We start from the raw sequence: 26,348 nt of genomic DNA, 5'->3' as shown, positions 1-26,348 counted from the left end.
AACACGTCTCCCACTTCTTTTGGATTCAAAATGCCTCGTCCTCCTCCCTCGCCACGTTTACCTTCTTCCTACTTCGCCTCCGTCCCTCCCGAGAAGAAACGAATCAGTCGCGCGCTCCTCCGATCTGCGTTTTTTCTTTCGATGATTTTCTTCGTTCTGAACCGATTCGAGACATCGAAACCTTTAGATTTGATGTCCATCGCACAGCGAGAAGAGACGAGTTTACCGGAAGAAATCGTCGACGATGAAGGGATGACGCACACTATTGGTGGTGGTGGTGGTGGTGATGCAGGAGGAGAAGAGGATGAAGATGGCAAAGGAGGGGAGTTTAATTTGAAAGATTCCATCGTCCCTTTGAACAGCGATTCGACGTATTGCAACGGGGCGCCCGGCGCGTGGTTCGCCAGAGCGGAGTGGAGCACGAAGAGGAGGTTGATGCGCGAAGGAGGAATAGGAGCGCAAAAGAAAAGTGGTGGTTATGGCGCGAAAATTTGGGACGCGGAAGCGAATAAGTTTTGTTCGTCTCCCGTCGCGACGCGGAGACGACGGTCGTTGCTCGGATTTAGCGACGAGCAGTGCTCGCAAACGTGCAGGAGCGTTGAGAGGGACCACAAGGAGTTGTTGAGTGAAAGAAAGAGACAAGCTCGAGAGGATTTGCTCGATTGCTTGACGTCGGACGCTGGGTGTAAGAAAGTGTTTTCGAGTAAAAAGGAGAGGTGGGAAAATATGGCGAAATTTGCGTTCGCGTTACCGTCGGTGAAGATGTTGACGGAGTATAAGCCGAAGTGTTTTACGGTGAGTAAAGCGAGAGTGTGTTCGAACATGAGAGGGAATAAAGAAACGCCGAACGGGTGGAGCGTGAAATATTTCGATTACTTGAAACCGAGATACGATGTGAAATACAAAGAATTAGGCACTTGCGCAATGGTTGGAAATTCGCCGCACGTCTATCGAGACGGCTTAACGGATGAAAATAGCAAAAGCATCGACAAACACGACAGCGTTTGGAGATTTAACTTACGCTCGGGGTTAGCGAACGATACGAACGTACACAAGAAGTACGGAGTTCGGAAGCCACTGGGGAAAGAGACGCGATTTAGAATGTTCAACAGCATACGAGGACGACAACTCTCGAGAGGTATAAACGTGGACGAGAAGATCCTTCGATCGAAACGTAATTTACGAGAAGAATGGTGGTTTTGGTATTCCACGAGCACGAGTTATTTTCACAACATAAAGAAACGGTTTCAATACGTCCAGACGAGGGTTTTAAGTCCCTCGAGCGTGAATTATATTGTGGATTGTTACATGCAAATGCGGAGAGATTTACTGGATATTGGAGCGCTCGAAGAGGAAGGCCACGCGAATAATAAAAAGCTCATGATGAAGTGTCCGACGTCGTTATCCAGTGGAATCCACTTAGCTTTTATGAGTCAGCACTTGTGTTCGCAAATGGATATGTTTGGAATGTCTTACCACCCGAAACAGGCGGCGAAGGCGGGCTATAGCGGCCACGCGTGGTCTATTGACGTGCGCATGTTTCGATTGATGCACGTCGTCGGTCTCGTGAACGTTTGTACCACGGATAAAAGCTTAGAATAGGAGATGATTTTTTACGCAGCGCATTTAGAAGTCTAGCCGTTTTAGAATAGTAGTAGTAGTAGTAGTAGTAGTAGTAGTGTACAAATACATAAGTACGGTAGAGCTAACCCGCGTTTGAAAACGCCGTCCATTCGTCGCGAGCGCGAAAGTCTCTCCGCGTCAGGGTGATGCTAATAAAAAAGAGGCTATATAAACAAATACATAAAGAAGGAACTTACTGCAGCAAAAACAGAATCAAGATAATCAGCGCAGTAAAGACGGTGATTGCTAAACACACCATCTTATTCCTCGCACTCTTTTGACTCTTATCCGCCTTTGTCAACTCCTTCTGCGCCTCTTTCGTTCTCACCGCCGTACTCACGATATTCGCCTCGATATCGTCAATCATGTTCCCTTGCTCGTTTACCAACACCGCTAAATCTTGGAAAATCTCATTCACTTCGCCAATTTGTTGCTGAATCTCCGCGATGCCTCTCTCTCGTTCCTCGATTAACTGATCGTTAAATCGCATGTCGATTTCCACCGCGGTCATCTCCTTCTGCCCTTGGCTTTTATGTTCCATCAGCAAAGGCGCGTGTTGTTGCTCCTCGTCTACCATTTGCCCGCCTTGGTAAAACTGTCCACCTCGTTCGCCACTCATGGCCACGTCCGCGGCGGCGCTATTGTTGTTCTTCCCTCCAGTCGCTCCGTACCCTTTCTTTTTACTCTTCGCCGCTTCGTTGCCAATCTCCTTTTGCGGTAAAAACGTGCTCTCTCTCTCCGCGCACGCCCTTTGCGCTCTCTGAAAATCCTTCAACGTCGCGTGTAAATCCTTCACCAACTTTTTATGCCTCTCCGCTAAACTTTCCGCGTCGTCCTCGTCCTCGCCCGCTTCGTACTCGTACTCTTGATCTTGCTCCTCGTGCACTAAATCCGTCACCAATCTCGCCAACTTTTTCACCAACACCGAACTCTCTTTCGCCATTTGACCTATCGATTCTCTCAGTTTGTGCAGTTTCGCTCTTTGGTCCTTCGTATCTCGCGCCGTTCCCAGTTGGTCCACGAGTCGTTTAAACGTCGAGACGTTCGTTTGGAGTTGGAAAATGAGCGATTGGACGCGGTTCGCGTGGGTGGAAATCGCCTCGCGTAAGATTCCACTTTTATTCGCATCGTTATCATTCTCGCCGTCGTTCGTCAGGCGAGTGTACGACATTAGTAGTAGTAGTAGTGTTCCCCTTCGTATTCTTCTTCCAAAAGGAGTGTGCTTTCTCTCTCGCTCTTCCTTTGAGTAAACTTTTGTGTGTCTCCTCGCTCTGTTTTTGATGAATTCTGAAGGGACGGACGATTCAAACGAAGGAGAAAAAAGGAGTACAAATGCGTTTAGGGTATATCTCATGGTGCTCTTTTTAAAGGTTTTTACTTTACAACCTCCTCCTCTTCGCCTTCAGGCGCGCCTTCGGGCGCTCGTTCTTCTCCGTCGTCGTCGTCTTCTTCCTCGTCTTCTCCGTCGTCGTCGTCTTGGTCGTCGTCGTCTGGAGGGACAAATCCGAGCTCTTGGCAGACGGTCATTAAAAAATCTAAAACCTTCGTGAAGAAGTGCGCGAGGTGCTTCGTGCTAAACTCCATCTCGTCTTTCAACATTTCCTCGATTCGCTCGACCGGGAGGATGCCAAAATTGACCGGGGTGTACGAACACATCGTGCTCACTTGGTCGGGGAATATGGAGACGTTGAGCGGGTCTTCGCCGGTGATGGCGTGAGTTTTCGGGTCCGCGCCGGCTTCGATGGTGAACGCGAATCCGGTGAGGACGTGTTTGAACTCGTGCTTGTTGTTTTGGTCTTCGCCGAGTTTTCGCCAGCGAAGACCGGAGATGGATTCGAATTGCGGCGGGCCGAAGCTATTCCTGGCGTCAGTCGATGTCAGAGCGACTTTTAAATCGTCGCGAAGTTTTCGGTTGGCTTTTTGAACGGCGAGCATGTCCGTGCCTTTTTGGACGAGCTCTTCTTGCAATTTGAAAATCTCAACTTTCATGTTCCCTTTTTCTTCGGCGAGTTCGTGCGTGCGACCGGCTTCTTTTTGGAAGAAATCTCGGTCTCTTCGTAAATCCGATATTAAAGTCTCCTGCGCCCTTTGTTTCTCCTTCATCGCCTCTTGCATCTTCGTCGCCGCCATGGCGACTTCGTCCACTTTTTTCTTTTTCAAATCGTCGTATTTTCTTTGCAAAGACTCGTACCGTTCTTGCAACATTAGAAATTTTCGACTCTCGGCTCGATCGAACGCTTGCTCCGTTTTCCGTTGCTGGTGCTTGTTTCTGTCTAAAGCCATTTGCGCTTGTTGCATGCCTTGGTGGTAATCATCATCCTCGTCGTAGTTTTGGGTTTTCCTCGGTCGGCCCACGCCTCTCTTCCCCGGCGCCGGTTGTTTCTTTACTTTTTGCGAGGAAGACGGACGTCCTCGTTTTCTATCGTTTCCTTCGTCGTCGCTGCCTTTCGTGTTGTACTTATTGAACGCTTCCCCGTCGTTGTTATAATCGTCGGAATCGTACTCGTCCTCCTCGTCCGAGTAGTACCGCTTGTGCTGCGCTCCTCCTCTACCGCCGCCGCCCAACGCTTTCCGAGCGTTCCCCGCCGCCTCTCGCATGCTCTTATACTTGTTCGAATGGTCCGCTTTCCGCCACCCAACCGGGCGACCTCTTTTCTTCTTTACCACTGGTTGTTCTTGTTGTTGTTGTTGTTGATCCGTCGTCGTCACTAATGTCTTCGTCGCGACGTCTCCTCCTCCTCCTCCTCCTCCTGGGGTGGGCAATTTCCCAGCCGAAGACGGGGTGGATTTCTTCGACGGCGTCGCTGGATTTCTCGCGGCGTTATTATTGCTCAAACTTTCCGTGACCATCTTTTGCGTCGCCTGTTGTTGTTGTTGTTGTTGTTGTTCGCGTTTCATAAAGAGAGAGAGAGAGAGAGAAAAGTGGTGAGCACACGTAAACGCAAATCATTCAAACGGGGAGTAAGTAGTACTAGGACGAAAGAAAAGTTTGAAATGCATCATCATCATCGCGCGAGGATGAGAAGAGAAAAGCAAGAACAAAAAGAAGAAAACAAAACGCACGGTCCACCCGGGAACTTGATCCGTCCCGGCGTAGTCGATTTTCCCGTCCATCGCGCACGCGCGTTTCGGGCGTCCTCCTTCGACGCCCACCATCAGTTTTAGTAGTAGTAGTGCGTACTAATTTTATATAATTTATGATTTTTTTTGGAGAGCGAACGAACCCTTTTCAACGGCTTTTTTCTGCCTCTGCCTTTTTTGCGAGCGTAACGCGAAGAGATCAAAAAAGCTGCTTTGTTGCCCAAAATTTTTTGCCCAAAAGTTGCACAAAAATTCTCTCTGGATCTCTCTAAGGAGATATTTTTCTATCACGCGCGCGCATAAATACACACACGCGGAAGAAAGTTGTTCTCGTTTTATTATTGCCGTTGTTAAATAGCGTTTTCGCGCAAATTCCTTCTTCTCTTCTTCTTCTTCTCTTTCTCTTCGTCTCTTTCTTTTGCCTGCGAGAGAAAAGGTGAAAGAAGCGAGTGAGAATAGAGAGACGATCTCATCGAGAGGTCGTTACGAGCGACAAAGAGAGAGCGAGAGAAAGCATCTCATCATGTCGCGCCGGAGGACGACGACTCGCTCGCGCGAAGAAGAAGAAAGAGCAGACGAGGACGAGGACGGGACGACGACGAACTCGGAGTCGTCGTCTCGGGGCGATGATGATCCGACGACGACGACGACGAGAAGAGGCGGAGACGATGTCGACGAGATGTTGTTGAACCACAACAACAACAACAACAACAACAACACATACGACGTCGGGGAGGAAGAAGAAGACGAAGAGGAGGAATTAGGATATAACAGATTTGGATCGGTCGCCGCAGGTGGTGGTGGTCGAGGTAGAAGAGGACGTCCGCCGTTAAGGCGGAATACGAGCGATTCCGAGGAAGAGCTTCGTCGTCAACAACAGCAACAACGGGGACGGGGCCACGCGCCCTCGAGCGAAGACGACGACGACGAAGAACTTTCCCGAAGCGATAACGATACGCAAATGTCCGTGGATTCTGATACCGAGGGGAGAGGTGGACTGGTTGATAGTGCGTATAATAACGATTTGAACGCGAACACTCGTCGCCGCGCGAGAGAAACGCATAAGAATTACGTGGACGCGCAGTTGGCCAACGCCGCCGCCGCCGGCGAAACAGAAAGAGCGCAAAGGAGGAGTCAGCGTTTACAACAACAAGGTTGGCGGGGCGCTTCCGGTGGTGGTAGTGGTGGTGCTGACTCTTTGTCCCCGTCGTCTTCCTCTTCGGAGGAAGACGAAGGCGAGGAAATTTTACCAACTCAGCTCGAACCGGGCGTTTTCCCGTTGGATGAATTCAACTCGGTTGTCTTGGCGCATAACTCGTATCGGTACATGCGAAATTACCAAGGGTACTATCCGACGAAGATGTTGCCGTGCTTGAAATACATCAACGAAAACTACTTGTGTCTTTACGAGTCCAACGACAAAGAACGCGAGAAAATTCGACCAGAGGAGGTGGAAGCGTTTAGAAAATTTCTCTCGCAAGGCATCCTCGTGAGTAATTTCCACACCGTATTGGAAGAGCTTAAAGCTTCGGCGTGGCCTAGCGACTCCTTGTTGTTTCAATACAACTGCTTAGAAATGTGCTGCGAAGTTGCCGTCATAGCCTCGCAAGCGCTAAATATGTTTTGCATCGATCGCATCTTAATAGAGGCGTGCATCGATAAAGGGGACGATAACGTATTTAGTATGCCGCATAAACCAAACGAAAGTTCTGAGAACAATAGCCGAACCGTAGGTCTTAGCGTCAATGATGGCGAAGATCTCGAAGAACTAGCGCGCGCGTGCGAGATTGAAGAATTAACCGCCATTTTGAGCGCGTTAGCGTTAGGTATGAAATCTTCGTGCGCATTTTACGAGAGATATCGGACGCACAAAGTTCCATCTTTTTCTGATTATAGAACTGATAATGAACTATCGTGGAAAGAGACTGAGGAAGGGAAAACGAGTCATCACAAAGATAGCATCGCGTTCCCAGTCAGGGTTGAAGTACCGGTTGCCACGAAAGGACGACGGAGAGCAGAGAGGGCAAAGATGGACAGGGAGCAAGAGAAAGAAGAAGAAGGAAACGAAAACGTGATGACGAAAGAGATTGTCGTGAAAGCGTGGCCGGCGCATGTCGTCGAAACTTTTGGTCAGCAAGGCGGTTGGACCTGGTTGTTGAGACTTTTGGAAGCTCGAGGTGCGGTGTTTGATAACAAGCGCGATGCATTTACGAGCGGCGAGATGGCTAAAAATTTGATGCCGCCTCGCCTCATGGAGTCTGCCTGCGCGGCTCTGGCCGCAGCGACGGACGTTTTGAACGAGTCGAACGCCAAGATACTAGTCGATACGTTTTTATACTCCGCCTCAAAGGTTACGGAAGCGTTGCACGCGTTGAAAATTGAAAGCGCAAATGAGACGACGAACAAGAAGTCCAAGAAAGGCTCTGCTGCCGCTGAGAATAACAACAATAGCGAGAACAGCGATGTGGCAAAACGGCGAGAAGATGCGATAAAATTTGCATCTATTCTATCGCACGCGTTCATAACTGCACAATTTCGCGATGGCGAGACTATTTCGACACGATCAGTTGAAGGCAAGAGTGTGTTTGTTGAGTTACAAAGAGCAATTATCGTCGCCTCGTTGGGCGTGTCTACGTTCGCCTCGCAACTCGCGGCTCTGAAGGAAATCAAAATAGCGCTGGATATGGTCGATGCGTTCGTTGAGACCGGTATTCAATGGCTCGCTGAAAACGAAATTCTGGAGCACATTCTGCGTCCTACGTATCTTCATCACAGGCAGTACGTCGAACACGTTCGCGACGTCTTGGCGAAGTTAGCGCAACATCCCAATGTCTTAAAACGCGAACATCTCGAACTCATTTGGAACGTTGGTTTCACCGCAGACTCGCATCAAGACGTTAGCATAAACGTCTGTGATATGCTCGGTCAATTAGCGCCGGTTTTATCTGACGAGCACTTAGATTTTGTTTTGACTCGATTCAAAACTTTGGCAGTGAGCGGAAGTTTGGACGGGAAGACGTTGGACACTCTGAAATCGATTGTTACAAACCGAGCGGTTTCGGAAACCTTTGCGAATACTATCTTGGAGCTTCTTTTCGAAGCTTCGTGTGCGAATGAAACGCGGGCGGTATTTTATCTCGGCGCAGAAGTCGATGAGGATGCCAATCCGGAGTACGCATTTCTCTTTGCGTTTTACAAATTTACAGAAAGAGGAGCTGCTGTCCTTGACGTGATGACTTGGATAGACAAGCTCTTGACGCACATAGCGTCTTTCACAAAAGAGGACGGCGGAATGAGTTATAATAGCAACAGCAACAATAGCGCGGTTTCTGTAACGAATACCGATCGATTGGTGGTATCTGCGCGCCTTCTACGGTACATGTTTGATTCGAACAACGACTTTACCACGAGCGACGAGATCCCAGCGAAAGCGGATTCATTAGACAGCACAAGAAACGTAACTGAAATGTGCGTATCTGCGCTCGAGCACTCCAAAGCATTAGATGCACACTATGCGGCGTCCACCGCTGTGCGTGATGATTTTGCTTGGGAAGATGCTCGAATCTTACGATCACAACGAAGAGCGGAAGAGGTGGTGACGTTTTTGCACAACTTCTATGATGCGGCGCAAAGAACGTTGCAGCTCAAGAGCGGAGTTGCACTCAGATTGTGGGACGCTCTCACCGACACAAAAGTTCAAGAAACAGATGCGAAGAGAAACGTGTGGATGACGAAACTTGTTGACTATTGTTCACCAGACGCGATATCAGCGATTCTAGTCGAAAGATTGTTGAAGACGAACGTCGAGACGCAGTGCGACGATAGTTTGTGGGAGGTTTTTTACCCATTCTTTGTCGCAAACGCGATGCACGAAAAATTGATCGAACCAATTGGAAGGTTTAAAGGTGATGGCTTGTGCAGTTTTAGTAGTGAAGAAGATGTGGACGATGACATATACGATGAGATTGGACGAGAGAAAGAACCAAAAGGAGTTAAGTGCAGACGCTTTCAGGAGAAAAGGCAATACCGCTTCGTGAACGAACCCACGGTGGAAGATAAAAATTCAGACTCCAAAAATGGATTGGCTTATTTTTTTGCGATTATCACCGAGTGCCCGAATATTTCGAGCGCGTGTCTTAATACAGCGACAATGAGGCTAATTCGGACGTATCTGAACTCGAACGCGGAAAAAGTGTTTCTTGAGATTTGTGCAAAGAAATTAACGAAAACGTGCGGCCCGGATTTTCAAAGCATAGAAACGCTGAACGAAAGGGATCGATTGAAATGCGCGCGGTTACTCCGCGTGTTGGACGAAGTTCTCGATCGTACGCCCTCGAGTAGTGCCAGCGGTGGCAACGACATTAACGCAGAGTCCATTATTCCGCACGGGAGATCGTTTCGAGGCGATCCGATGTCTATTACCATTTCCATAGGTAATTCTGGGCGGTATCGCGGGGGCGAGAACAACGCCCGCGCCATCTCAACGCACTCGAACGAAACTGTGGAAGACTTTTTGAACAACTTTGCGAGTGCTAATGGTGTTGCGCGGGATTCTTTTAAAGCTATTTGTAACGGGAAGCTCCTGGCGACGGAGACGAGAGAAGGACGGGCGCGCTTGCTTTCGGATTTGAACCTCCCTAATGGGACGGGGTGCGTCCAAGTCATTCCCTCAACTTCAAAAGTCCAAACCGATCGCAACAAGGTGGTGCAAGAGCTTGGCAATACCAAAGAGCTTCCTCGAGTGATGTTATCGAAACAGCCGATGATTTATGAAGTACTCTTTGCGTTATCACGATCGCAATCAGAATTAACGACGGCGAGTCATGGCCCTGATGGCGGTGGCGGGGTTTCGAAAATGGACATCGACACCGCCGATCTCGAAGAGGAGTGTGAAACAGTGCGACGCGCCGCGCGGAAATTACTCGCATCGCTACCAACTGACAAGACTGTTTATGATGAAGTTCTCGGCGCTATCAGCAGCAAAGATTCTGGTACCTCGCTTGGAAAGGTTTTGCACAGTACATTTAGGGGTTCCTTCGCAAAAGTCGCGTACGTTTTAGAAACCGTGGACGCGCTGACGGATTCAATCTTTGCATCTGACGCCGCTGAAGAGCGGAGCAAAAGCTACGCGAGATCGTTTCCAAATGTTGCACCGGTGCTTTTGGATATTCTCGATGATGCTTCCGGCGGAACGACGACAAAAGACGGCAGTAAAGATTCTGAGATCCGGCGTTCGATTTGCGCATCGGTGGTGAGATTGCTCAAACCTTTCACTCTGGATAAGAACAGTGATACTGCGACGATGACTTTGGTAGGAAAGAAGCACGATTTGGTTGAACCGGTAAAATCCATGCATGTGAGTAGTGATACTTCCAACGAGTGCACGATTGAAGGCGTGACGCTTCCGAAAGATGCGCTTCGGGACTTTGCGGTGGCTGCAACCTCGCGCGTTTTGCGCTGCGCGGCCGCTTTTTCAAAATCAAGTGTTCGATCCGAAATCCACATCGCGTATGAATCGATTCAGTTGGCTATGGAGTTTAACAGGATGGCAACATTGAGATGTACTGACTTATCTCAAGCTTCCGTTTTTGCGGAGTTGCAACCAAAAGATGTCTTGGATGCGGTCTTTGGATCCATTTTCTGTGGTACCGCGGACGCCGCCTTTCGGGAGGTGCTCATCAAGACGTTTCTTTTTAACCAAAAAGAATTTTATGCGATTATCAACGGAAGTGGCGTGGATCAAAGCGAAGAAGATAAGGAGAACGAACAGACCGATAATGGTAATAAAAGTCGCGCGCAAGTTCCTCTGTCTATCATCACCGCCATTCAAGATCGACTCGATATCGCCGAAGAAAACGTAGAAACTTCCTTGGAATATTTCAAAGTGCGAAAGATATTTGCTTTGCACATGCCTTCTAAAGAAGGTAACCCGCATATTCTGCAGTTCCTCGAGAGCGCATTTAAGCGCGATGTGGAATGGGTCGTTCAACTCGCGATGGATCCTAGAAGTGCGGCTTCAAATAACGCCTCGGAGACGATCCAAGCCTCAACGACGCAGCGATTGGAGACGATGGCTTACTTTGCAGCGGCTGTGGAGACAATCAGCGTGGAAGACGCCGTGCGCTTAACAAAAGCGATCCTTCTGCGCGGTCTATTTCCAGAACTAGAAACTGTATGCAGAAGTCTGTGTAGTAGACGTTCTGATCCCGATCAAGAAATGATGGAAACTTTGCTCTTAAGCCAAGATTCGCTCCAGATGCTCGCCGCGGGGGAACGAGAATTGTCGACGAAGTTTACCGCGCTCTTCGGGGATCAAGATCGACGCCCGCACGCGTTCTCAGTTTTATCTTCTGTGTGCAAAAAGAGCGCCGATGCTTTGTCCTTAACGCTGAGTTCTTTGTACAGATTACACTTGTTTGACCAAATGGACGAAGAGAACAGAGAAGCCTGCGATTTGTTGCAATTTGAAATGGAAGAGCTGGATGCACTCGAGAACATAGAGTGGGACGTCGAACCAACCGCCGAAGTTAATCGTCAAGTCAGTATCCGAGGTCACCCGCTGCCAAAGAATGTGAGCGCAAAAATTGGACTCGTCAACGCCGGTGCGACGTGTTATATGAATGCTTTGTTTCAGCAACTCTTCGCGCAACCAGGTATTCGCGACAAGATTTTAGCCATCGACGCGAAGGTTGAAGAGGAGGATCAATCCGAGAGTCTTTTTTATCAGACGCAAAAAATGTTTGCTATGCTGAAAGGATCTTCTGTGCACACGTACTACGAGCCTAGCGATTTGTGGCACGCCTTCAAAGACTGGGACGGGGAACCCGTAAACGTAAGAGAACACGAAGACGCGTACGTCTTTTTTACGAGGTTTCAAGAGCAAATAGATTCGCACTACGTCAACGCGATGAAAGAGAAACTTAACATCACGAGTGAAGTTGAAAAACAAGCGAAAGAGGAAGGGCGAGAACTGCCAAAGTTTAAGGGTGCGATTGAAGAAGTTTTAGGAGGGAAGATGGTGTCGCAAATCATCTGTAAGAACTGTCCGAAGCATCGAAGCGAACGCGAAGAAGATTTTTGTCAAATTCAGCTCGCTGTGGGCGGTAAGCATAAAGCGTGCGTTGATGATTCCATGTCGTTGTTAACGACTGGTGAACTCATGGATGCCGACAACCAGTGGGAATGCCCGGAATGCGAGAAGAAAGTTGATGCGACGAAGCGAACGTGCGTCCGCACGTTGCCAGACTCGCTCTGTTTGCACATTCAGCGACTCGAGTACGATTACGCTATGGATCAAAGAAACAAAGTAAAAGATTATTATAGTTTCCCAAAGACTTTGGATATGTACCCATACACGGAAGAAGCACTCGAAAAGGCTGATCAAGCCGCGTTGGAGGCCGAAGAAGAGCTCGGAGCTGGAGGAACAAACGACGACGGTGGCCCGGCGCGACCGGGTACGCCTGGGAATCTTTTGAATCACCATCGTCACACATCGCGAAAGTCTATGCGTAATCTCAACAACAACAAGCAAAACGGTGAATTAGATGGAGGCGATGGAAATGAAAATACCGAGGACGACGAGAAATTGGAATATAGACTTTCTGGCGTCATCGTCCACTCAGGAACTGCTTTTGCGGGGCACTATTACTCATTCATTCGCGATCGCGACGAGAAGACCGGAGAGCTCACCGGAGACGACGATGATCTTGGGACGTGGCGTCGCTACGACGATACTTCTGTCGAACTGTACGATCCAAAGTGTTTAGAAGATGACTGCTTTGGTGGCTCTTATGTACACCAAACGAACAACGTCGGCGAGGAGGCGCAAACGCTCACATACGAAAAACCAAATTCCGCGTACATTTTATTTTACGAGAAGAAAAAGAAGAAGAGTAAGAAAGAATTAAACGATTCACACATGTCCGATATTGCCGAGGTGAGCGCCGGGGTTGTTGATTCGAATATGAATCCAGAGATGGCTTTAATGGTGGAAAAGGACAATCTCCAGGCGACATATCGTGCGAATCTCTTCGAGAAGAGCTATTTCAACTTTGCGCTTGACCAATTGCGCACGGCGCTCGATTTGCTCGTCAACTCTACCTCCGCTAATGCTACTGAGAAGAACGGCACTCCAGTAGCCATTGGAACTAGGAAGACGTCGCGCGTTTCGCAATCTGCCGTTCGAGCGAGCTCGTCCGATGCCGACGGAGACGGTCGGAAGCAACCAAAGGATAACGAAGACGACGCAGAATCTACAAATCTTGGTGCAAAATGCGTTCGATTTGCTTTTCACTTCTATATCAAAGTGTACGCTCGAGCGAGCTTGCAGTTGCAAAAAGACCTGCCGAATGGCGAGGAAATGATCGAATGGCAAGAAGGTTTAGGGAAACTTGTGATGTCTTCACCAACGGCTCGACTTGAATTTATGCGCATCGCCGACAAGTATAAAGTCGATACAATTGCCGCGCTCACGCGCTGTAACCGCGAAGTGATTCGTGAGATACTCGTGAAAATGTTCACTAATTGTTTGAAATTAACGCTCGTATCCAACGATTCAGCTTCCTTCGAACGGTTGCTGGAACAGAAGAAGAATCACGATTTTCAATTGCCACCTGGAGCGGTCACAGAAACGGAATGTCCCGAAGCTTTCGCCGCATACGGGATGATTGATACGTACGCGTGCTTTTTGAGACAATACGCTGATACGGAAGCATCGTATCAAGAAGAGAAAGAAGAGTTGGAGCGCGAGAATAAGTTTAAGCAACGCGCGAAACTCCAATGGGAGAGGAAACGGAACTTTTTTATTAATTCATGCCATGGAAAGCAAGTTTCGGCGGCGATATTTTATGCAATGATTACGTGTCAATCGGCAGCTGGAAAGAACCGCAATGTCAAGGGCGGAGATCAGTTGTTAGTGCACGTGTTGATTCACCACATGAACGTCGTTCCCGGATTAATTTGGAGATACATTGGTGCGCGTTTGAGCGAATCGCAGACGCAAGAAATCGCGACCGAGAAAACGATGCTCCTGAGACTTTTGCGCAGGTTCTTGGAGGAATTACATTTTTGCGACAGCGGTGGTCCTCCTCCTTCGAAATCTAAGGCGTCTTCTTTTGCATCTGGTGACGCCGAACCTCTTCCGGAAGGAGACGACTGTGCTAAAGCGTCGAATGAAATTTCAGATACCTTACTCAGCAATATTGAACCGTTCGCAGACGCGTTCGTTTTCGATAACGAGGAAACCGCGATACAAATACTCGAACGAGCGCAGTGGAACAGCGTCGAGTTCACGAAAAAAGTCGTTGGCGAACTCTTTCGATTTTACACAATCTTTAGCGACCAAAACAACGATGAAACGAAGGCAAATTATCAGCGAGCGAACAAAGCGCTATTTCGATTGATGGACATTGACGACGATTTACGCGCGCAAAGAACAGCACTCATACTCGGGTCTCCCGAGATGCTCACCGAACAAGAAAGAAAGTCCGGGGAATACGACGGCATGTCCATCTTGAGCTTGTTCAAGATTGACGGTTTGGTGATGTCCAATTGGGACACCATCCTTCGGATGTTGCGAGCGTTTGAAGGCAAAAGCGGCAAGTTTACAATCGACGTGGACGATGCGGAAGACGTCGAGGAGATTTCAGATCCAGATCGAATCGTTGCGAAATACATATCCTCAGCGGTGAGAGGAATAGGCCTTCCGATTTGGAACGAACAGTTGACCAGGTTACACGACAAATTCGGCGGTCAGTCGCAGCAGTTTGCGGATAACGTGAAAGCGCTGTATAAATATTTCAATGATAGGGCGTGAAGAGAGGGAGAGAGAGAGATGGACGAAGAAACCGCCACGCACTCTTATCTTTTATAGATACAAATAGTAAGCATTAGCATTACTCAAAACTTTGTGTTATTGTTTTATATACTAAGAATTGTTGTACAAAAACTACCAAGGTACTACTACCGTGTTCTCACGCGAGGTACGTGTAAATTCAAAAGCAGAAGACTTTAAAATGTATATATAGACTTTCTCCTCTGCTTGATTAATTATTATGTCTTCGCCCAATGACGATTGCCCTTCCGATCCTATTAATCCATTGCTCCTTCTCCTGTCTGCTCGGACAAATAAAATACATCACCCCACCGTTCCTGGTCACAATCTCGAACGAGTTCGCGTCTCCGGTCGTCTCCTCCGCCCCTCTCACCGACACGCAATCCCCACTCGCTGCGTCGATCACCCCTCTGCTTTTCGTCATCATCGTCACGTGTTCGTCCAAAAACCAAAACAGTTTCCCTTGCTTCATCACGAAAAACCGTTTCCTCCACGTCTTCACGACCTCGCCTTGTTTCTCCAGCCATCCGGTTTTCTCGTACGGCGGCTCCCAATACTCCACCCCGTCGGTGATGACTCGAGGTTTCACGATTTGCGATATCTTCGCCCCGAGTTTCGAAAACATCTTCTTCCGATTTTTATTATTCTTCTATTCTCTCTCTCTCTTCTTATAATTCAATGTGCCTGAGCTTCCCTCTCGCTCGCCAAAGCGCAATCTCCTCCTCGGTAAACTTCTCGATATTCACGATAGTCCTCCCTTTCACTCTGTTCTTCGTAAACTTCACCTTCCCGTCGACTAAGCTAAACAAAGTGTGATCGGTGCCAATCCCGCAGTTCTCCCCCGGATGCCACTTCGTCCCTCGCTGCCTGGCGATGATGTTCCCCGGTCGAACGAGTTCCCCGCCGTATTTCTTGATGCCTAAAAATTTCGGGTTCGAATCGCGTCCGTTCGACGTGGATCCGCCGGCTTTTTTCGACGCCAATCTCACTCGTATTTGTTGTTGCGGTTGTTCTCCTCCTAAAACGACAAAACTAAATGATGATAATAAAGAAGACAACAAAGAAGCTCTCGTCGTGTTGTTGGTGTTAAAGTTGTTCGTGGTATTATTCTTCAAGCAAAAGCGGAGCATCTTAATCTTCCATCCCAGAAGGAAGAGTTTTTTCTCACGAGTCTCGCGTAAAAGATAAAAAAGTCTCGTCGAGTCAAAAGAGAGTTGTTTGTTTGTTTGTTTGTTTGTTCCTTTTTTTCAAAGCAGCTTTCATTAAAGCTTTCAAAGCTCATCAAAGCTTCTTAAAGCGCTGCCCTTTTATTCTTCTTTTTTCTTCTTTTTCGTTCTTCTCGTTAGACATTACGCGCACAAAAGCACACGCACACAACGAACACAAATCACACACGTATATATTAATATACTAAACGAAGAAGAAGATGCAAATTTTCGTGAAAACCTTGACGGGCAAAACCATCACCTTGGAAGTGGAGTCTTCGGATACCATCGATAACGTGAAAGCGAAGATCCAAGATAAAGAAGGTACGTTTCGTGTAAAGAGTCGTCGTTTGAAATTTTGCCTCCTCGCTCTCTTGGATTCTGCGACGACGATCGAATCGTCACTCGCGCTGCGTTCGAAGAAATCCTCCGAGAGAAGAGAGAGAGAAAAAGAGAGCGCACTCTCTCGCGCGCGTGGTGAGAAAAGAACCACGCGCTTGTGTTTTTTGAGACCACCCGCGGCACTTTTTGCGCGCGCACGTGTGCGCTTCGGAAAGAGAGAGAGAGAGTGAAACGTCGTGTCATTCATGCGTGCGATCTGAGATTACGAATGTTCGACCAAAACCACGCAACGGTGCCTTTTCGACGAAAAGAATCTCTCGAGAGCGAGTTTTTTGGACGACGGTTTTTTGCCTCGAAAGAAGAAGAAAGAAATTTTTTGGGAAGATTTTCTAGGCGCGTCCGGATGATGGATACGTTCTCTCTCTCTCTCTTCTCTCTGAACGAAAGAGAAGAGCGCGCAATGTTGTACGATCTCTGATGATCGCGCTTTAAATTCTCTCTTTGCGTTTTCTTTCGTTTTCTCGGCTTTCGCGCTGACCTTTTTTTCTCCTCTCTTTTTTCTAAAAACAGGAATTCCGCCGGATCAGCAGCGATTGATTTTCGCCGGTAAGCAGTTAGAAGACGGCAGAACGTTGGCCGATTACAACATCCAGAAGGAGTCTACGTTGCACTTGGTGTTGCGTTTGAGAGGCGGGATGCAAATCTTCGTCAAGACTTTGACTGGCAAAACCATCACGTTGGAAGTTGAGTCTTCCGACACCATCGACAACGTCAAGGCGAAGATCCAAGACAAGGAAGGTATCCCGCCGGATCAGCAGCGATTGATTTTCGCCGGTAAGCAGTTAGAAGACGGCAGAACGTTGGCCGATTACAACATCCAGAAGGAGTCTACGTTGCACTTGGTGTTGCGTTTGAGAGGCGGGATGCAAATCTTCGTCAAGACTTTGACTGGCAAAACCATCACGTTGGAAGTCGAGTCTTCCGACACCATCGACAACGTCAAGGCGAAGATCCAAGACAAGGAAGGTATCCCGCCGGATCAGCAGCGATTGATTTTCGCCGGTAAGCAGTTAGAAGACGGCAGAACGTTGGCCGATTACAACATCCAGAAGGAGTCTACGTTGCACTTGGTGTTGCGTTTGAGAGGCGGGATGCAAATCTTCGTCAAGACTTTGACTGGCAAAACCATCACGTTGGAAGTCGAGTCTTCCGACACCATCGACAACGTCAAGGCGAAGATCCAAGACAAGGAAGGTATCCCGCCGGATCAGCAGCGATTGATTTTCGCCGGTAAGCAGTTAGAAGACGGCAGAACGTTGGCCGATTACAACATCCAGAAGGAGTCTACGTTGCACTTGGTGTTGCGTTTACGAGGCGGCGAAGAAAGACAATAAACGAGCGCGTTCTCGTTCTTTCTTTTGGGCGCGCACGAAGATTGTACTACTTTTCATCACATCCTTTCCATCCTTTTTTAGAGAGATAAAACGGCTTGAAATAAGAGCCTTGTAATAGAGAGAGACACTTTATACTGTTTGACGCGCCGAGTATATCTAAAAGAAGGTAGATACACAATACCGTACTACTTTTGAACACCTACTACTACGACCTTTGTATTTCCTCGTTCCAAACGTCATTCGAAACGTGCATTTGAAAAAATGTCTTCTCATCGATGACGACCGAAAAGAAAGAGGAAGACATCGTCCACCTCCTCTCCTCGGACGAGGAGCTCATCCCGATTCCCACGCGAGCCTGTCAGTTTTCTTCGTTTCTCTCGGTCGCGTTGCGACGACGCGAGGACTTTGGCGGTTTCGTTTCGGGAAAACATCAACGAGAAGAAGAGAAGGACTTCATCGTCCTTCGCGTCCCGAACGTGAGCTCGAAAACGTTGTCCATTATCGTCGAGTATTTAAACCATCGTGACTCGATACAAGAACGGAAAGAGATGAAACTGAAACGACGATTACGGAGAAGAGAAGATGGATTTACGAGCAGCAGCAGCAGCAGCTCGAACAACAGCGATGATGATTCTTCGTTCTGTTCGAAGGCTGATGATGAGTTCGTTGGAAAAAAGGGAAAAGGAGAGCAACGATTTCACGTGCCAGCGGAGGAGGCGATGAACGTGATGATGGCGTCGAACTTTTTGGGGTGTTGAATTAGTATTACGCTTCTTCCGTTACATGCCGTTCCATCTGTTGACGGCGCCGTTGCTTTTCATCTTATTCTGCATCTCTTGGGTGTTTGCGGAAATCCGAGCGATATCGACGAGTTCTGCTTCGCAAGTGACTAATAACGTGTCATCCTCCGCGTCGTAGATTTCTCCAGTAGTCACGATGCGGAGTTTGTTGCTCGATATGGATTTGATTTTGCACAGGATGCGACAGGTTCGGTGAAGAGGGAACGGTTTTTTCAGATTGACTTTGAAATTTATAGTCGTAGCGGTTGGAGCGAATTCGCACTTTGCAATTTCCGCCGTGCATTCGTCCAGTATGGTTTCGATCGATCCACCGTGCGCGGTGGTGTACCCGTGTAAACAGATTGCAGCGCCTTCACCGGCTCTGACTGCGCCGTGCAGCTCTCCGTGGTCGCATCCATTTCGAGGGAACCTGTAAAAATGTCGGACGTCCAAACCTGCTTTCGCCGCGGAATCACCGCTGGCCCAGCACCCAGGCGCTACGACAAAATCGTGCGGTCGCTCACACGGCACGTGTTTCATGAACGGAAAATACATAGGGTCCGTGCTGAGTTTAGTCAAGAGCGTGTCGTTTGGCGGGAATAAACCGTTCGGCCGGAATGGAATCCCGGTCGCAAACGCCGCCTTCCGATAATCCTCCGGCGTTAAATCTAAAGTGTTATCAATGACCACTTTCGGTCTGTTCTCAACCAAAGACCTCTCGTCGATCGTAATCTCCCTCGCGCCTCCGGCTTGATTCGAGACCACTTTCCCGTTTTCCAACTCGTTTTGGTAATGCGCTCGAATGTCTTTCTCGGTCACGAATTTCGACATCACCAAATCATCGTCCAAAAAATGTGGTTCTTTCTCCGGGTGTTCCTCTTTGAGTATTTCGTTCAGGGATACTTTTTTGCTCGTCCATTCGTCCATTTCTTTGAATCTGCTCTGATGAATGCGGATTGGGATGATAAAGAAGATGTGAGATGATGATGCTTATTGTGATCAATATTTAAGAAGAATAAAGCGAAAAAAAAAAGAATACGTTACGAAATCAGAACGGACGTTTTTTCATAAAAGCGCAGGAAGAAACAGTCGCACAACAGCGCACAAACGTGAGTAAACGCGCAGATAAGAAAGTTTTGCGAACGGAAAAACCACCACGACCGCCATGGCGAAGAACGACGCGAAGAAGAAGAAACCTATGACGATAATGTCCTGCGCGGACATCTCTTCGAACTTTTCGAAATACGTCAAAACGAACGACTCGAAAGCGCTTTTGAAAGGTTTCCGAGGTTTGTTGTTACGCGAACGAAAAGAAGAAGAGGCGGAGAACGACGAGAACGGGAGAGGAAAAGACGCAATAAACGACGAGGAAAAGTTCTTTTCGGACGCGAAACGCGCGATGGGTTTATCCGATGCCATAGTGAAGGTAGGTTTTATGCGTTCGTGCGGTCGCGTCGAGCGCGCATCGCGCCGGTTTCGACGCGCGCGAAGAGAGAAATCTCTTCTTCTTTTGTCTCTTTGGTCGTTTGAAAATTTTTGTGGGCACCTTAGTTCTCACCCCTATGTGTGTGTTTTCTCTCTCTCTCTCTCTTTTATAACGACAACAACAGGCGCTGGAAGACCTCGAGGAGGATGAAGGCAACATCGAGAAGAACGATAAAGAAGGTCGCCGAAAAGAAGCGGATAACATCACGCTTTTCATTAAACAGGTGACCGAGGCGATGACGGTACACGCGGATAGCGGATTCTTCGCGAAGAAGTATAACGAGAACGCCGACGAGGAAGAGAAAGCGGCGTACAGAGAAGCGTTTTCGGGACTGTTGAGCAGTTTTGCTAACCGCTTTACGAGTGAGATTGAAAGCGACGAAGCGTACGATAACTACGTGACAGCGTTTGGGGACGTTCAATACGTCGTCGTGGACTTGTTGGAAAAGATGGAGGAGAAGGAGAAGGAGAAGTGGGCGCCGATGCTCAACGTGGCGTGCGATATGGCGTTTGATGATAGAACGTGCGTGGAAAACGTGAGACAGTGTTATCGATTGTTGAACAAGTTGATCGAGAAGTGTAAATCAAACTTGAAGAAGCTCGGGGACGAGGTATTGCTCGACCGTTCGAGTAATTCGTCGTCGCCGGAAGGGAGTCAATTGAACGCTTCTCGATTGAAGAAGTTGGCGAGAGCGTTTGAGACGTGCGGTGATTTCGAATGCCAGAAGGAGATCACGATAATTTCTATCCATTTGCTACACAGTAAGAAGTGCGATAGTTTCGATCCGACCACCGAGCACGGGATGAAGACGATAAAGACGCTCTTTCCGAAACGATCGGAGGAGATTTTACTGCTCCAGGAGACGCTCGTGAAACTCGGCGATAGCTGCGAAAGGTTTCCTCTCGTCGTTGACTTTGTTCGACAATCGAACGCTTTGCTTGGATCCCGAGCTTCGGTATTTTCGTACGAGTGCGAAAAGGCAAAATTTGGCGAGTTCGAAGTTGCAGATAATCTCGTGCATTTTAGCAAGTATATGGGTTTGACTTTGAACGTGCGCTTGGAGAAGGGCAAGGATGATGCCACCACCGTGGACGTGATCGAACAGAACATCCGCGTCGCGAATTTTAACAGTTCGACGAACACGCTTACGATTGGCATTTTTCAGAAATGCGAGGGGATGTTGGAACGAGATGTTTTTGACGCGAAAGACGACGGCTGGATCTCATTGACGTTTAAACCGGAAGACGTCCCTGGAGTAAAAAATTGCGTTCGAGTGTACGCGGAAAGCGGATCCTGCAAGGCGATGGAAAAGTTGAGAGACACGCTCGACGCTTCGGCGCGAAAGAAGACGTCCAGAGGAGTTGAGGTGACGTATGATTTGCAAGAGATACTCACGCAACCAGAGTCGACGACGGATTTAATGGAACCAGAACCGTTACCACGCAATCCAACCGCGACGAAGGATCTCGCGGCCGACGAAGAAAAAAATATCGCAAAGAAGGCAACTACGAAGGCAAAAGAAAGCAAAAAGAAAGCGTTGCCAACGCCATCGTTACCAAGCCCTTCATCGAAACCCGTGAGAGCAGCAAAAGCAAAGGCCAACGCGAAATTAGCCGCGCAAAACGCGGCGTACCAAAGCGCGCTGAAGGAAAAAGGAAACGCGGAGAAGATTGCATCCCCGATCGAGGCGAAGAAGACGCAGCAGCAAAAGAAGAAGATTGGAAGTTTGAGAGACATCTTCGCCAACGACAACGACCAAAAAGAAGAAGAGGAAGACGACGAAGAAGGAAACTATGGCAAAAACAGTTTTCTTGACCAAACGGACGAATCGTTGGACGCTGGCGACGAGGACGCAGCAAAAGTTCCCTCCTTCGAGGAGGACGAGGAGGGAGACGCTCTGTTAGAGAAGAAGAAGAAGACGAAGAAGAAGACAAATGAGAGAACTAAAGATCATAACAACAACTACGACGACACTAAAACGCCAAAGGCGACTATAAAGGTTCCGAAAACCGCGCCTCTTCGAAAGCCCGAGAAATCGACCGTGCGCTTTGCTCCGCCGACGAAAGAAACAACTTCACGCGGTATGAAAGCGGCGTTGGCGCCTACGACAACGAAGAATAAGAAGGAAAGTTGGCGAGAAAAAATGAGCAATCTTACGAATACTTTACACGTCGATGACGACGAGGAAAACAACATCGACGCACAACTTGGCAAAAGTGGCAAGTCCGAGAAAGAAACGCTGAGTTATAATAAAGCGAAAATTGGACGAAGATTGAAATTTTCCACAGGGAAGAAGGCAGACGAAGCGTCTACGCTGAAACGTAAGAATCGAGGCGACGACGACGACGACAACAACGACGATTTTGCGTATCGCGACGATGAAGAAGACGAAGACGACGATGGTTTGTTGTTGTTTTCTTCGCAAAACGAATCTGACGAGCGAGTAAAGAAACGAGCTGCGACGGCAACCAAAGTTGTTGGTCTGAAAAGTAGCGACGAAGACTTTGGAATGGAGGAGGAGGAAGACGACGAAGACGACGATCTACCCTCTGCTGCGGCCGCAGAAAACCAATTCGACGCGATTAAAAACGCCATGGAAACGCTTCGACGCACCAAGACGCGCGAAGCTGAATCTAAAGTGCAAAAACTTTCCAAAAGTCTCGAGATGGACTTTGAAAAAGCGTCGAGCAAACTCGCTCGAGAAGTTTCAGAAAACGTCCAAACCTCCAAGCGCTTCATCGACGAGACCGCGCACCAACTCGAAAAAGAGGAGCAGAAAATCCTCGCACGTCTCGAAGATATTACAAAAAAGTTTACCCGAGACTTTGAGCGCGAACGCGACCTCTTACTCGCAGTCAAATCCAAAGGAAAGTCCGCGTACAAAAACGCCAACGCCGCCGTCAAAGCCGTCGTCGAAGAGGCGAACGACGAGTGGAACGCGTTACAAACGAAAATGCGCGAAAAGTCCGCGAAATTCAAACGAGAGTGTAAAAGGATCCGCCGAGAGTGCGCGGAGCAAACCGATTTGAAGAAGATGCTCTTAAACATGGCCGAGATGATTTGATCTTTTTTATTCGAGAGGAGAAAATTGTACGCGGAAAAAGAACGAGAACGAGTTTGAGAAAAAAGAGGAAGAAAAGAGAGACACGCGCAAACAAAGAACGCGCTTTCAAAGGTTCCATTAGGATAGCGCGCATAAACATCATGCATAAATACAAAAGAAAGACACAAACACACACATATCTTCTAAGTTACTGTGACACCCAACTCGATGATCGTCCTTCTTCTTTGGGAAGCGCTTTCTTCACGTATATTTCGCTCTCTCTCATTCCTCCTCGCGTATTTTCCCTCTTTTTGAATGCACTGAACCATTGGCCTTCTTTTCCTCCTCCTTTTCCTCGTTGTCGTGTGGCTCATTTATGGCCCAAAATGCTTCAATCGTCGTTTTCCCACATTTCACAAGAAAGATATAATTCGGCGAATTCGCTCCAAGCTCCAAAACACACACGCGCGCGTTTGTTTGTATCGCTCAAGACACACACGCACACGCACGCGTTGTTAAATAAAGCGTGGCAGCTTTTTTTTGATCGTTGCGGCGCAGAATCAATCGATGATGATCGCTTCTTCTTCTTCCGGGATGAATTCTTCTTCTTCTTCTCGGGGATTATCGTCGACGACGTCGCCTAAAACGCTTCGCGCTTTATCTTCCTCGCAATCATCGTCGTCATCTCAACGAAGATCGAAGAACAGATCGCGCGTCGTCGTGGTCTCCTCTTCCTCTTCTTTTGGTGGTGTTCGTGGTAAAAGAAGAGCGCTTTTGTCTTCCTCTTCTTTCGCGCATCAATCATCTCGCGCGCGAAATCCGCTCGCCGGTTTATCCTCTCGCGGATTCGCTCGAGGATTCGTTCGATATAATTTCCAGGAGGAGGACGACAACGTCTCGTTCGCGACTCTGAACAAGACGAAAAGAAGATTCCAAAACGTGCGCCCGAGAAACAGCAACTTCCCGTCCGGGAACAGCGCGACCGAAATCGAGGACTGCTTATCGGACGAAGAGTGCAAAGATCAACTCATCGAAGGGTTAGAGAAGAGTTTAAGCTCCAGTCGAGAGGAGGAAAAAGAGGAAGAGAAGAAAAAGAAAGAGGAAACGAAAACAAAAACGGCGTTAGTCTCTTCCGCGGAAGGAAGTGAGACGAAACCAAAAAAGCGAGAATTCGTCAACGCGAAAGGGTACGACGGGGACGAGTGTTCCGTGGACGAGGATAACTGCGCGGTGTCGGAACCACCGCTGAACTTTGGCCGATTGCGATCGGTCGGGACTATTTCTCGGTCGTTTGAGATTTGGACGTTTGCGTTTACGTTTGTTATTCGAAGGGTGAGTTTGGGGTTGAAGTGGACGTATAAGGGCGGATACACGGAAGAGAAGAGAACGGCGAGATTGGAACGGTTGGCGAAGTGGTTGAGACTCGGGTTGTTGAGGTTAGGTCCGACGTTTATTAAGGTTGGGCAGCAATTCAGTACGAGGGTGGACGTGTTGAGTCCGCAGTTTATCCGCGAGTTGGAGAAATTGCAAGATCGCGTGCCACCGTTTCCAACGGATATTGCGAGAGAAATTTTAACCGAAGAGTTAGGGAAGCCAATTGACGACGTGTTCGATGACTTTGACGACGTCGCGTTGGCGGCAGCGTCGCTCGGACAAGTGCACTTGGCCAAGTTGAAAACCACGGGGGAGCAAGTCATCATCAAAGTTCAACGACCTGGGTTGAAGGAGATTTTCGACATCGATTTGAAAAACTTGAGAGTGATTGCGAAGTGGTTGCAGTCGGTCGATCCAAAAAACGACGGCGCAAAGAGAGATTGGGTGGCTATTTTCGACGAAACCGCGAGAGTGTTATACGACGAAGTCGATTACACGAACGAGGCGCAAAACGCGACGGATTTCGCGAAACAATTCGAAACGCAAGATTGGATTAAAGTGCCGAAAATCTTTTGGGATTACACTTCTAGACGCGCGATGTGCATGGAGTACGTCCCAGCGACGAAGATTAACGATTTAGCCGGAATTCAAGCCATGAATGTTGATCCGGATCGCATGGCGAGATTGGCGGTGGAGGCGTACCTTCAACAAGTCTTGAGATTTGGATTTTTCCATGCGGATCCGCACCCTGGGAACGTTGCCGTGGATAACAAAGATCCAGAAGGCAAAGGTCGATTGGTCGTTTACGATTACGGCATGATGGGTAGAATTCCAGACGAAACTAGAGCTGGTTTGTTGGACTTATTTTACGCCACCTACGAAGGGTCCTCGAAATCCGCCACCAAAGCGTTGATCAAGATGGGCGTTTTGGTCGATACCGGCGGCGATTTAACCGCGGTAGAAAGAACGGCTGGTTTCTTTTTGGAAGCGTTCGGGAAAAGAATCAACTACCAAGAATCTAAAAGAGCGGAAGATAAAGAGGCGTTCGAAAAGGAATTCAAAGAACCGCGAACGAAGGAAGAGAAGCAAGCGGTCAGAAAGAAAATTTTGACGAACATCGGGGAAGATTTGATGGTGGTGTCTAAAGACCAACCGTTTAGGTTTCCGGCTGAGTTCACTTTTGTGGTGGTGCGTTTTATTGTGTGCTCGATTTGCTTTTTTCACTACTCGTTGTTCGTTTCTTTGTTTGTTTGTTTATTTGTTTGTATATTCGCGCTCGAAAAGGGGGGTATATATACGAAAGAGCGTGTGACGTGCGTTTGCTGTGAAGAAAACTCATCTAGAATTTTATGCACTTCGTGAGACTTTGCGTCGCTGTCGAAAACAAGGCATTGTGGTTTCTCTGAGCAAACAGCACATCACTTCGTCGTGTGTACTCGATCGTCACTGTTCCTTCCTTCCTTCCTATTCTGATGAGCATTCTTACTGACTTTTTTTTATCTCTTTTCTTATATATTACAGAGAGCCTTTAGCGTCCTCGACGGCATCGGCAAAACGCTCAACAAAAAGTTTGATATTGGTGAAATCGCAGCGCCATACGCGCGTAACTTGCTCATCGAAGCCAACCCGGATGCGCTTCCGCCGCAAGTTGTTACCGCGCAGCGCGAATGGTTGAAGAGAGCTGACGCGCAAACGCGAGCGGTTGTGAACTTGTTCAAGGCGCCGGACGCGATCGAGTCCATCGCCGATATCATTCGAAGAATTGAAACCGGTAAGTTGAAAATCAGAGTCCGCGCTTTGGAAGTTGAACGCGCGGTTGAGAGAGTTGCGGTGACGCAAGACATTACTTTGAAAGCGTTGATTGCGTCGTGCATGGCGAACATTGGGTGCGTCTTATGGGTAACCAATCCGGGATTGTATCTGATCCAAGCGAAAATCGCGTTGGGCTTAGCCACCGTGATGATGTTGCAAGCGGTCAAAGGACAGTTGACTTTGAGCAAGATGTTGAAGAAAGAAGCCAAGTACTCCGGAGCGGATTAATACATAAATCAAAATGCATTGTAAACGAGAATTATTATAACAAGTAAGTTTTATAAGTACAATCTCTCTCTGTGTTCTCGTTCGTGTTGGCGTTATTTCTCTCTCTCTCTCTCCTTCGCTCTCTCTTTTCGCTCCATCTAAATATTATT

At 48.2% G+C, this 26,348-nt stretch overlaps 10 protein-coding genes across 10 annotated transcripts; 5 read left to right on the top strand and 5 right to left on the bottom strand.

Moving 5' to 3' along the window:
• Window positions 1–30: 30 nt before the first annotated feature.
• On the top strand, window positions 31–1,602 carry Bathy07g03660 (unknown protein; the record flags this gene model as incomplete). Its single annotated transcript, XM_007511798.1, has 1 exon — window positions 31–1,602. One exon carries the CDS (start codon window positions 31–33, stop codon window positions 1,600–1,602), a length of 1,572 nt encoding a protein of 523 aa, XP_007511860.1.
• Window positions 1,603–1,816: 214 nt separating this feature from the next.
• Window positions 1,817–2,794, bottom strand: Bathy07g03650 (predicted protein; the record flags this gene model as incomplete). The annotated part of the gene is made up of 1 exon (XM_007512110.1): window positions 1,817–2,794. One exon carries the CDS (start codon window positions 2,792–2,794, stop codon window positions 1,817–1,819), a length of 978 nt encoding a protein of 325 aa, XP_007512172.1.
• Window positions 2,795–2,997: 203 nt separating this feature from the next.
• Window positions 2,998–4,473, bottom strand: Bathy07g03640 (unknown protein; the record flags this gene model as incomplete). The annotated part of the gene is made up of 1 exon (XM_007512262.1): window positions 2,998–4,473. The coding sequence occupies one exon, from the start codon at window positions 4,471–4,473 to the stop codon at window positions 2,998–3,000; it is 1,476 nt and encodes a 491-aa protein (XP_007512324.1).
• Window positions 4,474–5,227: 754 nt separating this feature from the next.
• On the top strand, window positions 5,228–14,518 carry Bathy07g03630 (predicted protein; the record flags this gene model as incomplete). Its single annotated transcript, XM_007512011.1, has 1 exon — window positions 5,228–14,518. The coding sequence occupies one exon, from the start codon at window positions 5,228–5,230 to the stop codon at window positions 14,516–14,518; it is 9,291 nt and encodes a 3,096-aa protein (XP_007512073.1).
• A 229-nt stretch (window positions 14,519–14,747) lies between these two features.
• On the bottom strand, window positions 14,748–15,008 carry Bathy07g03620 (predicted protein; the record flags this gene model as incomplete). Its single annotated transcript, XM_007512104.1, has 1 exon — window positions 14,748–15,008. One exon carries the CDS (start codon window positions 15,006–15,008, stop codon window positions 14,748–14,750), a length of 261 nt encoding a protein of 86 aa, XP_007512166.1.
• A 196-nt stretch (window positions 15,009–15,204) lies between these two features.
• Bathy07g03610 (50S ribosomal protein L27) lies at window positions 15,205–15,666 on the bottom strand (the record flags this gene model as incomplete). Its single annotated transcript, XM_007511894.1, has 1 exon — window positions 15,205–15,666. One exon carries the CDS (start codon window positions 15,664–15,666, stop codon window positions 15,205–15,207), a length of 462 nt encoding a protein of 153 aa, XP_007511956.1.
• A 296-nt stretch (window positions 15,667–15,962) lies between these two features.
• Bathy07g03600 (polyubiquitin) lies at window positions 15,963–17,477 on the top strand (the record flags this gene model as incomplete). Its single annotated transcript, XM_007512147.1, has 2 exons — window positions 15,963–16,218; window positions 16,654–17,477. The coding sequence occupies 2 exons, from the start codon at window positions 15,963–15,965 to the stop codon at window positions 17,475–17,477; spliced, it is 1,080 nt and encodes a 359-aa protein (XP_007512209.1).
• A 779-nt stretch (window positions 17,478–18,256) lies between these two features.
• On the bottom strand, window positions 18,257–19,183 carry Bathy07g03590 (predicted protein; the record flags this gene model as incomplete). Its single annotated transcript, XM_007512131.1, has 1 exon — window positions 18,257–19,183. One exon carries the CDS (start codon window positions 19,181–19,183, stop codon window positions 18,257–18,259), a length of 927 nt encoding a protein of 308 aa, XP_007512193.1.
• A 238-nt stretch (window positions 19,184–19,421) lies between these two features.
• Window positions 19,422–22,806, top strand: Bathy07g03580 (unknown protein; the record flags this gene model as incomplete). The annotated part of the gene is made up of 2 exons (XM_007511792.1): window positions 19,422–19,682; window positions 19,867–22,806. The coding sequence occupies 2 exons, from the start codon at window positions 19,422–19,424 to the stop codon at window positions 22,804–22,806; spliced, it is 3,201 nt and encodes a 1,066-aa protein (XP_007511854.1).
• Window positions 22,807–23,379: 573 nt separating this feature from the next.
• Bathy07g03570 (predicted protein) lies at window positions 23,380–26,199 on the top strand (the record flags this gene model as incomplete). Its single annotated transcript, XM_007511788.1, has 2 exons — window positions 23,380–25,347; window positions 25,681–26,199. The coding sequence occupies 2 exons, from the start codon at window positions 23,380–23,382 to the stop codon at window positions 26,197–26,199; spliced, it is 2,487 nt and encodes an 828-aa protein (XP_007511850.1).
• Between the last annotated feature and the right edge of the window lie 149 nt (window positions 26,200–26,348).

The sequence above is a fragment of the Bathycoccus prasinos genome (genome assembly GCF_002220235.1).
Source record: "Bathycoccus prasinos genomic : Chromosome_7".
NCBI lineage: Eukaryota > Viridiplantae > Chlorophyta > Mamiellophyceae > Mamiellales > Bathycoccaceae > Bathycoccus > Bathycoccus prasinos.
Note: the sequence above shows the minus strand (reverse complement) of the source record. Positions and strands in the feature narration are given on the sequence as shown.